At 38.3% G+C, this 11,746-nt stretch overlaps 1 protein-coding gene across 1 annotated transcript; it reads right to left on the bottom strand.

Moving 5' to 3' along the window:
* Positions 1-477: 477 nt before the first annotated feature.
* Positions 478-11,281, bottom strand: LOC309395170 (CDGSH iron-sulfur domain-containing protein 2). The gene is made up of 3 exons (XM_081959086.1): positions 10,979-11,281; positions 4,331-4,545; positions 478-2,987 (listed from the first exon to the last, which is right to left on the bottom strand). Exons 1-3 carry the CDS (start codon positions 11,079-11,081, stop codon positions 2,898-2,900), a joined length of 408 nt encoding a protein of 135 aa, XP_081815212.1. The 5' UTR covers positions 11,082-11,281; the 3' UTR covers positions 478-2,897.
* Positions 11,282-11,746: the final 465 nt, after the last annotated feature.

Below are 11,746 nucleotides of genomic sequence, written 5' to 3'. Positions count from 1 at the left end.
TTTTTGTTACCAATAAACACTCAAGACAAAGCCGAAGGCGGAGTTAAGCCCAACTTTGGTTTTACTTCCATTAAACACAACGGGCTTTTGGCCGTATTACAGAAATCAGGCCTAAGGCCTGGAGGGATCCAGTATTAGTGGGGAAAAGCCAATGGGGCTCAAGGGGCAGGAAACAGCATGGGGCATCTTGTTTGGACATGTGATGATGCGTCCAGAAAAAATATATAAATATTCTGGTATGCATTACATGCTAGAGGTTATAATGGGTAGTAGAGATCAAATTTATATTCTTTCTTCTAGTAAATAAGTGCTCGTGATTGATCATGCCTTCTGTGGAAACTGTTTTGTTTGAGCAAGATTTCCAAATGTGTGTATGCTCCAAAAGTTGGGGTTAAAGAAAATTGCCTTATTTTGATATTAACTCTTGTAGGATCTTGGAAAGATGTCTCACACTAAATGACTACAGCACACAAATAATTTTGTTAAGTCAACTTTATTGGTTACACTATAGCAAGATTTTGGTAACACATACACTGTTCCCACCTACCCTCCAAACCTTACCAGAGTAGCTGTTCAATAAAGGCACTGGAAAATATGAGTTGAAGACAAGGCTAAATAGAAGATAGATAGATTTAATAACAACAGCGAAAGACCTAAAAGCCAAGTTGAAGAGGAAATCATTTTGAGAAGATCTACCCATATAGTTACTAGAAAGTGACACATGTTTTGATGGCAACTAAACAATTTCTATTTTATTGATTTAGACCAAATAGGTACTGTTTATTTCATGTACACAGACACACATTTTATTTACTATCTTATTTAATTTTCACACAATTTCAGCATTTTTATTTGCATTGATAATGAATGGCAGGTCAGGTAACAGTTATACAGTTTTTCCCCGTAATTACATATTGTGTCCTTATGATTTCAATTACAAGCACACAATTTCTGTGGAGTTTAGCAGTTTTGCTTTCAGGCTGAAGAGATAAAACATCGACCAAAAATGTAACAAACCAGAAACTTGCCTGAAGTGTTTGTTTTTAACAGGAGAACTCAGAAGAATAGCCCAAATCCAGGTCAGGAATGTCAGGCAGAAATCAAGAGCTTCAAGATTTCTTACACAATAGGATTTAGAGTCTCAGTTCAAAATATTTTCTATAATAAGGCAAGGATTTTTTTTTTACGCAGAAGTGATGTTTCGTTTATTTATTCAATTTCTGTAGCTGCCCAACTCAACTAAGTGACTCTGGGTGGCTTACAATTCTAAATTATTAAACAAAACAATTAAAAAACATTAAAATAATTTTTAAAAACACAAAATAAATAAGTTCAAATATCAGATTATCAATAAACTAATCATAAAGCCAAGTATCAGGGCCCTTAATATATTCTGAGCCCCAGATGCAAGTACATAGCCAAATTTTTAAAGCTTTGCAAAAAAGTCAATAGGGTTGGGAACTGTTGTTATCTCCAAGAACAGAATATCCCATAAGGCAGGGGCTACAGCCAAAAAAAGTATCTGCAGCATGTCCAATCTGTTGGACCGGATTAGACGGATGGAAAACCTTGAAAAAGATGATAACTTGGTCTTTTGCCTGTAACTCACTGGCTGGCTGGATGCTAGATGTAGAGGTAGATGGAGTCACTAAAAATAAGTAATATACTTGGCACTGGATTTTCTTGTGTATTTCATTTATCAATCTCCCAGAACTATTGAAGTTTGTTCTGGTGATTTGAGAAAGGTTTGAAAATAGCATTGAAGGTAGCATTTCTTGAAATTATTCTCTCCTTCAAAGGAAAACTACATTGGGACCTTTTTTATGAGACATCTCACAACTCAGTTCTTCATCATTATTTAATAGCTGAAAATTACCTGATTTCCTGTTATGTTGGAAGAGAACATTTTCAGTATAGTAAAAATCCTAGTAGGTAACTGGCTCATTGGTTTAGCTAACCACATTTTTTCCTCGCGTAGATAGATCAGTGTTTTTTAACCTTGGCAATTTAAAATGTGTGGACTGGCTGAGGAATTCTGGGAGTTGGTGCATATTTGTTACCTTATTTGTCATTTTGTAACCTGATGGAATTTCTTTCAGTTTATAGTTCATATTGTTGTCCAGTATCACACATTTCAAGAAAGATCCTTGTTCCCCATCATCAGAAATATAAAAAATGCAAACACTGATTTTTAAAAAACAAAGTGATCATAGAAAATAATACTCAGTTGTCTACTTGAGCCTCTATTATGAGTTATACTGTAGAGACGTTTTTCTTATCTGACAATGATTTACTGTGCATGCTTCTTAACACGTTTCTTACTACATCACACATTCCAGAGACGGCTTGCATGCAAATTCCTAAGCCCACATAAGACCAAAATCATTACTATCTTTGACAACCTCCAAATATTCCCACTTTTGTGGCAATCTGGGAGTACAACTGGTTTAAAATCTGTTAAATCTGTAGTGTTGATACATTGTAGTTAGAATAAAGATCTGTCTGTCTGTCTGTCTATCATCTATCTATCTATCATCTATCTATCTATCTATCTATCTATCTATCTATCTATCTATCTATCTATCTATCTATCATCTATCTATCTATCTATCTATCTATCTATCACCTACCTACCTACCTACCTACCTACCTACCTACCTATCATTTGTTAGAATTCCTGCACTTCTGGGAAAAATAATTCTGCTATGATTACAAAGCATAGATATAGTACATTTTTGTCATATAAAACACATCACCAAACATCTAGCACAAAGTATAAATTTAATATAATCTAAAAATATGCTAAAATATAACCCTATGATTATTACAAGATTGAAAGTCTGACATATACATATACAAGTGGACTTCCCTTCAGTCAAAGCATATTTAGGAATTTGCTAGACTTCTTTTTTCCTGAGTATTAAAGGGCCCACATTATCTCCCGTTGACTCGTTGTGTTTGTTGTGAGAGCCATCACAGACAGGGAACTGAAACAAAAACAAACAGACCATAAATAGGTGACCTGGAATGTTAATGATTTTGGGATTATAACTGAGATTAAGGGACAGGTTACCCTCAAATACATTAATAAACACAATACATATTCAGATGAGGATGGTAGGCTAGTGTGGGTAATAAGTCACCAAGGATAAGAAGTATCCAAAATGTAAATTGAAATCTAAATGACTAAGTGGTGCTTTATACATCACAAATACTAAGAAACATTGAACAAATTCAGCATCTAATGTGTATGCTTTAAAACAATGGTTTAAACAGGAGTGAGAAGTGGTCAGAAATGAATAGCTGCAAATATATTCTGTCCAAAATCTATTCCTATTTAGTTTAACCTCAACAATTGGCTTGGCTTGGCATATGTTAAGGTATAAAGTATGGTTTAAAAATCACAATAGGCTTGGTTTAAAATATCTACATTACTAAACCACATTACTTTGAGATTTCGATTGGTGGATTCTGCTTAGTGTAATCCATGTTAAAAGAATTGAGTCATAGTTGCCAATTTGAACACGTCAAATCATAAATAACAAGCTCATAATATTATCTGGCTCTATATCCAAATTCAGTTATGGTTTATTATCAGATGGCATAACAAGACATGATTTATAACAGTTGTCCCAACCATGGAATGGCATGCTAATTAAATAAAATGGACAAATCATAGCTGCTGTTCTTCTCCAGCAAATTCACCCTCGCAGTTCAGCAACATGTCAGAAACTAAATGAAAGCAAAGAGCTATAAAATCATGGTAAACACATGAATTTGCCAAGCTACCGGGGCCAAGCTAGATGTCCATGCAATTTACATGTTCACAAAAGCATATATAAAGCTCTCAGGCATCACTTTCCCAATGATCCTGGAGGACTATGGACAAAAATGTTTTTTCAGCTACAGAATAGATTTTAAAATGCAGGTATTTTGCCTGTTTCCCTGAAAATAAGACCTCCCCAGATAGTAAGCCCAATTGGGCTTTTGAGCACATGCACTAAAATAAGCCCTCCCCAAAAATATTGCAATGCAGCAGCAGCCATGAGGTGACCATGCTTGCCGCCTCCTGCACCTCCAAAATAATATGACCTCCACGAAAATAAGGCCAAGTGCTTATTTGGGGGATCAAAAGATAATAAGACCCTGTCTTATTTCAGGGAAACACAGTAGTATTAGAATTAATTCTTCACTAATGATAAATAGTCTGCAAAACCATTCTGCCCTGAAGTGCACAATTGTGACCTATAAAAACGAAGTTCTCTATATCATAAGAGACAAGAATGGCCTTAAGTAAAAAGGATATAGCAAATTCAATAAAACTACTCACTGTTTTAGAGCGCCAGCATCTGCAGTAGACTGCCTTAGTGTGACAGAGGTCCTCAATGTTGATTTCGTTTACTACTTTGGGATTCTCCTTCTGGATCTTGAGATTAATCAAGCTGTCCTTCTGCTGTTTCTTCTTGGGAAGGAAGGGGCGAATAGCAAGATATCCCAGCAGAGCAAGGACGCCCAGGAAAGGCAATAACCGCAGCCATTCTGAAACTGAGCACATGCCACAACCCCATTATAGAGCAATATTCTGCAGCAAACCTTATACAAACACAACACAAACATTTGTTCCCTTCTTGCTACTTATCCCAGTGCCAGGACTAGCATTCCAAAAGATTGGGAATGGTTAGGAGAAGAAGAAAAAAATGTGTGGAACACATTAACCTTGTCAGTTTTGAGCCAGAAAGCACACTTTCAGTCCCATAATTTTGTACTGTGCAAACTGATTCATTTAATGACAAAGGTGTTGGTCTCAATTGTGGTCACTAAACAAGGACTATCTGTACATCTAATACAGCGTCTTGAATGGGGGCAGATATTCCTCTCTGTCAGGCAGTCACATATCCTCTGCAGAGAACAGGTACAAATTGCAGAATGATGCCACCAATTTAAGTATAAAAAGTAGGGTCATTTTGGGATGACATTATATATTTCAGTGGAATTCTTTGGAACAGAAACGGGAAAGGAGAGCAGGAAGGTATAACGAAGAGCACAATGCAATGCCAAATGTAACGAGTCATTCTTCCTTCATCTTGCATCCAAATCAGGTGGAAATCATTTTTTGCGCTTTCTGCTGAAGTCAAACATTAATTAACAAGTAAGAAGTAGAAAAGGAAAATATAAAAACAGATAATCCAAGTTGGTTTGTCATACAAAGACACTCTATATAGTATGCCAAAAGAAGATATAGCATATCCCTTCAAGTTATATTTTGTGCTGCTTTCCTTTTGGTTCCCCATAATACATTGGATTAGGTAAACAAGGACCATATAGTTCAGGGGCCAGCATATTTTTTGTTTCATTACTTTAATATTTAAATAAATGGGGGGGGGGAAGCTAAGTGGGGGGGTAATCCAGAAAGAAGAAAAGGGTTTTATATTTAAAATGTAGTCTTAGTATTTTAAACCATAACACTTTTCCTTTTATGTCCTAATGCTGTGATGGCAAACCTATGGCACATGTGCCAGAGGTGGTATGCAGCGCCCTCTCTGATGGCATGTGAGCTGTTGCCTCACTGCAGCTCTCCCACCAGCCAGCTCGTCTCGGCCATGCATGTGTGTGGGGCGGGGCAAGTGGGAGGGTGTGTGCTTGTGCAGGGGGCGTGTGGAGGTGTGCACATGTGTGGGAGTGTGTGGGGCATGCAGGGGGGACACACAAACATGCGTGTGAGGCAGGGCGCATGCACAGGAGACACATGCGCATTGCATTTTGGGGATTCGGGTGCACACACGCATGCACACACGCACATTTGGGCACTCGCTCCGGAAAAGGTTAGCCATCACTGTCCTAATGTTTTCCAAAATGTATCTTAACGGCAGTCTTTACTACAGAAAATACAATAGAACTATAGCTAAAAAGGGAGCCAAGATACTGCCATGCTATCAGAAAGTCAAATAACAGCTTTCTAAATGAGTTCAATGTTGTTGTTTGACTTTATGATTTTCATTCTGTGGAGAAATTAATGTAAAACTACAAGCTCAAAGAGAAAGCTGAAGTCAAGAAAGCTGAAATTCCTATCATGATACGATAGGCAAATTTAAACAAAGAAATGTAAACAAAGGGGTTGATCATATACAGATATAAATATAGAGGGAGATAGAGATATAAAATCTTCCTACAATAACAAGAAAGCAATAGCACTTAGACTTATATACTGCTTCACAGTGCTTTACGACCTCCTCTAAGCGGTTTACAGAGTCAGCATATTCCCCCAACAATCTGGGTCCTCATTTTACCAACCTCGGAAGGATGGAAGGCTGAGTCAATCTTGAGCCTGGTGAGATTCGATCTGCCAAACTGCTGGCAGCCAGTGATCAGCAGAAGTAGCCTGCTGTACTGCATTCTAACCATTGCGCCACTGCAGCTCATAAGATACTACAGGAATGCTTCTATGTAAGAACAACAACTAATTTTTACATAATCATCTTCAGTGGCATTTTAATCATTCGTTTGTTGAGATAAAAATACACACACAAACTAAAATCCTGGTTATTATCATCTGCACAGAAACATTAGAGCACATTAAAAGTATTGATAAATTACAAAATTTCCACAAAATATCAATTAATATTGGTATCGAAAATAATTATAATCTGCATGTAATAACTTGTGTACATCTCTTACCACTGTTTTACTTGAAACCTCTATTTGCATAATAACAGATGTCATTGTTCCATTATTAAATTAAAAGTTAAAGGAAAGAAGGACTTATTGAACACTACCTATTGATCCAATTAAAATACAGGAATGAGAACCCCATTTCAGTTACAATTCAAAGCGCTAGCCCACTTCCAACAAAGCCATAAATTCTGATTTTGAATTTTTCCAAATGAATAAAGTATTTTTATAAAGTTTTAATCCCAATTTTATACTTTTTATAAATAACTCACGGTGGCAAACATCTAATTCTCCTTCCTCATCTTGTTTTTTCCACAACAACCCTATTAGGTAGTTTGGGCTGAGAGAAAGTGATCGGTTCAAAGTCACCCAGTTAGTTTTCTTGCTTAAAATGGAATTAGAACTCAGTCTCCTGGTTTCTAGCCTACTAACTTAACCAATAGACCAAACTGGGTCTCAACAGAGATCAATCAACATTATCAAGAGTTTGGCAAACATTTATACAATCAGATTGGGTTGGACAGATTATTAATATGTCTTTAATATATGTGCCAGGATCATTAAATATCAATAACAATATAAAATCATTTATGTTGTGTTTTATTCAATTACTTCATACAACACCACAAATTAGGTTTTTGGCAAGTTGCAGGTAGAGAATATTATGGGAAGTCAATCATTGTGTTAACTCTTCAAATTATTCATTAGTTTTATACAGCTTGCCATATAGTCCAAGACACAATTACTGTGTCTTGAAACGTTTCCATTATTAGCCAAAAATCTGTTATGCAAAGTAACTGCACAATGCTTTTTAAAGAAACATCCTTCCACGGAAGCATAATCTTATCTCATGACCAATTTGCTAGGCTAATATCAGAAAACACCATATTCACATAGAGAAGCAGGAAGGGCTTCTCTGTCTACTATAATTGTATCAACAAGAGATATCTAGCCTAATGCAAGAGCACACAAGAATGGAACAGGAAGAGGCAAATAAGGCAATAAAATTATGGGCCTGAAGGTGACCTTCCCTGTGAAATTGGTACAGGAGAGTCTTCTGTTCTTCACAAACTGATAGATAGAATTTCCAAAGTTGCTCTCCATTCAGTCAAGAAAGGCAGGTTGAACAAGATTCCTTTTCTCTCAAAGCATTTTATCCTCTACCCAATACTGGCTTTTCAACTGTGTTTATCACTTCTAACTAATTTTTAACTGTGTGGTTATGTAGAATCTACAGAGTCAATACCCTCATTTGAGTGATGCTTACTTATCTCTCCAAGCCTCTGAATTTATTAGGCATCTCAGCCTAGGAACAGTTCATAGCTGGAAGCAAGATTTTTAAAAATGAAATAAAAACAGATATAAGAGATACGTTAGTTTAAGGAAACAAGCTCTGGGTAGACTTTCAAAATAAACTTAATCTGCTGACTGAATTAACTAATTTTCTGAGTTTGCACAATCAAGTCAATTTATTTCACACAACAACCAAAGTTACCAAGATTAAGCTAGCCAAAGCTATGATGTTGTGTATATACAGCTACTAGATTTTGGGAGACCTACTTTAGCATGTTGTGTACATCTTAACCAATAGTTTTAAGAGAGGGAAAACAAGATTAATATGCCATTTGGCAGACACATTTACACAGAGATATCCTTATCTCATGCGGTATCAAGAACATTGATCATGCTCAGGCATGAAAGAGAAATGATTCTTCCTCTATTAACACAAGAAGGAAAACAAGTATTTGGCTTACTTTTCTAAGAATAAGTTCACATACCTTTCCTCCCCAGTTACTGTCACAAGGTTTATATTGCTCTCATCTCCAACATGCATATTCCTTTGTATGCTATGATTGAGGTAGGTTGAAGTGATTATGTTACCTAGTTTGTTAGTAAAACGTTTGCAAGCTCAGAGAGCACCAAGGATTCCACAGTTCAATCCTGAGCTACAAATATTCTTTTATCGGTGTCATATCCATTCTCTTCAGTGATGAATGATTTAGAAATATGAGAAATGAAAATATCACTCAGGACAGAAACATATTCACAGAAACAGAGGGTCAGGGCATAATTAGCCATTCATATAATCCACCATTGTAGGAATAAAAGAGGAGTTAATATAGAAAAAGTAACTTATCCCCACTGAAGAATGTTGCCTGTACTTCATGGCATGGGACTGGGTTGCCTGAAGGATCGCCCATCCGCAATTGCATCTGCCTGCCATTCGAGATGGCAGAAAGGGCAGGCATTGTCTGCTTGACTTGGCTGGTCCAAGGAGGTGGGTCTTCTCTGCCCCGATTCCCTGCTTGTGGAACATTTTCCTCCTTCCAGAATGAGGTTGGTTCTCACTGCTAAGGTTTCATTAGTCTGTCAAAACCTGAATTGGAGCTCTCTTAAGATGGTTCTGGCATTGTGTTCAATCTACTCTCTTCTTTACTGTATGTTTGTCCTAATTTTTATACATTTATTTTTATTTAATGTTTGTACTGTATGCCATCCAAAGTCACTTCATAGAAGATGGGTGGCCATATAAATCTGCTAAACACACACTTCCTTGCAAAAGCTTTTGTATAATTTTATCAATCATCATTGCTTATGTTTTTTACTGCACTACATACAGTTCCCCGGTGGCTTGAATGAACCATCAAAACAATTTAGATACACACATAAAAGTGTAAAATCAATATAGACACAAGATACATGGTTCAATAATCTTGGTTTCTACAAATATGATTTCTCTATTTACCTTTTGTTGTTTATAAATACACAACGCAATGAGGACAAAATCTAAAGAAATTTATTTTAAAATCCTACCTATTAGCATTGGGAAAACATGAATCAGTATAATTCCTATACAATTTTTATTTTATATATTATATAGAGGTTTCTCAAGTGGAAACTTTTGGTGATTATAGAGGAGGTTTTAGTAACAGAATGGAAATGATTTGCATTTGTCTTTCAGGATATTTTCTATTCTACCTACAGCCCTAGAATTATCTACTACCTCTTTAATTAGCTTATTTTTAAATTAAATTAATTTAATTAATTGGGTTATGGGACCACCCAACTCCTGAGTGAGTGGCCTACAATTTTTAAAATGCTTTATTTAGGATATACAGCCAGATCAAACTGCATCAATAACTTAAAAAAAAGATCAAGATGCTGTCACCTTCTGGGAAACTCTGTTATCTACAGAAGCATTTAAATGTGCCTAAAATTGCATTGTAAAACAGATGCTTTGGAATGTGTAACTAAAGAAGAAAATAACTCTAGAAATAAAGCTATTTTAAGATGTGACTTTTACTATACGTAGTTGCAAACACAATGATGAAATAAACATGGCAACATAAAGACAACACTTGGAATGTTGCATCCAGGTTTGGTCGCTACAATATAAAAAAGATGTTGAGACTCTAGACAGAATGCAGAGAAGAGCAAAAAGATGATTAGAGGACTGGAGGCTAAAACATATGAAGAATAGTTGCAGGAATTCTACTTTAATGAAAAGAAGGACCAGGCAGGGTTACATGATAGGAGTGTTCCAAAGCCTAAGGGGCTGCCACAAAAAAGAGGGGTCAACCTGTTCTTCAAGGCAGGACAAAAAGCAATGGATGGAAATTAATCAAGGAGAGAAGCAATCTACAACTAAGGAGACAATCAGATCAATGAATCAGGGGAAGGACTGGCCTCCAGAAGTTGTGGGTATTCAAGAGGTTTTTAAGACTGAGATTGGAGAACCATTTGTCTGAAATGGTATGGGGTTTCCCGCCTGAGCAGGACTAGAGACCTCCCTTCTAAGGTCCCTTCTAACTCGGTGATTCCATTGGTTTCATGGGTTGTTCCAAGCCAATCATGAGGGGTTTGGGTTTTGTTTTGTTTTTTTTGCTTTTTACAAAAAGGAACCAGCCATCAACGAAGCACGTGCGAACCCAAGTGACCTTCTCTCTGCTGCAATTCCAATTAGTTTTGCATTTTTGCAAAGTGAGTAGCTGCAGAAAAGGGGGAATCCAGATGCTGGGCGCTCGTCTCGGAGAGAGCCTCACGTGTGTGGGGGAAACTGGGAACTGTAGTCCAGGGCAGATGCGGAAGGGGCTGCCCGACTCGGTCCCCATTGAATCCGACGGAGTGGATTTCCGAACTGACTTTCTGCAAGCGTCCAAGCGGAAAGCGAAGGCAGTGGGGTGGGCGAGAAACGGGGACCTTCCCTTCTACGTCAGGCTTGTCGCAAGGGGACTCGTCTGTCACACACACACACAGAGACACAGTGCCCCCCCTTTTCCAACCAGCCCTGCGATGCCCCCCAATTAACCTGTGAGCCTCAGGAAACCACCGACGCTCTCCGGCAGCGGCAGGCGCTTGAGGTAAGCAGGCAGCTGCACTTTGACGATGCGGGCCAAGCTATCCAGCACCATGGCGCCGGGCGAGGGTTCCGCGGGGCGGGGCGGGGCTGAAGGCTGCTGGGCTGCTACCTCCGGCTCGCGCGGGGGACTTTCATGCCAGCCCCGGACTTTGCCCTTCTTTTTCCGCACAGAAGCAGTGGCTCTCCCGGCCACGGAGCATGCGCGCCACCGAGGGGGCGGGAGGGGCCTTCCAAGGAAGGAGGGCGGAGCCGAAAGCGCAAGCTGCGTCTGGGTCGGTCGCCTCCTCCTCTCCGTCCCGCTTGTTCTTTCTGGAGAGTCCTTAATACAGGGGTGTCCAAACTTGGGAACTTTAAGACTTGTGGACTTCAACTCCCAGAATTCCCCAGCCAGCATGGCTGGCTGGGGAATTCTGGGAGTTGAAGTCCACAAGTCTTAAAGTTCCCAAGTTTGGACACCCCTGCCTTAATATAAGTACCGTCTCTACCTGACAAGGCTTACTTCCCTTCCTCCGCCCAGCTGAGGAGCTAGTGCTAACTTGGAGGCGAAGATCAGCCTCTTCCCCTTTGGAAGGAGGACGTTTCTTAGAAAATGTAATAAAAAAAATATTGGAATGTGCAGAGAAGGATAGGCTCACGAAAGAATTAAAAGAGAAAGAAGAATCTGAATATTACTCCGTATGGGATTTATGGTATAATAATAATTGGCTAGAGGAAGGG

This window comes from Natrix helvetica (genome assembly GCF_964273705.1).
Source record: "Natrix helvetica genome assembly, chromosome: 7".
Taxonomy (NCBI): domain Eukaryota; kingdom Metazoa; phylum Chordata; class Lepidosauria; order Squamata; family Natricidae; genus Natrix; species Natrix helvetica.
This window is presented reverse-complemented; position numbering and strand designations above follow the sequence as displayed.

Bases quoted from the DNA above. Each gene is read 5' to 3' on its own strand.
- LOC309395170 (XM_081959086.1), bottom strand. From the start codon at position 11,081: ATGGTGCTGGATAGCTTGGCCCGCATCGTCAAAGTGCAGCTGCCTGCT. The intron at 4,546-10,978 runs GTTAATTGGGGG...GCATGTGCTCAG, and splicing joins TGGTTTCCTGAGGCTCACAG to TTTCAGAATGGCTGCGGTTA. The intron at 2,988-4,330 runs GTGAGTAGTTTT...TTTTTGTTTCAG, and splicing joins GATGCTGGCGCTCTAAAACA to TTCCCTGTCTGTGATGGCTC.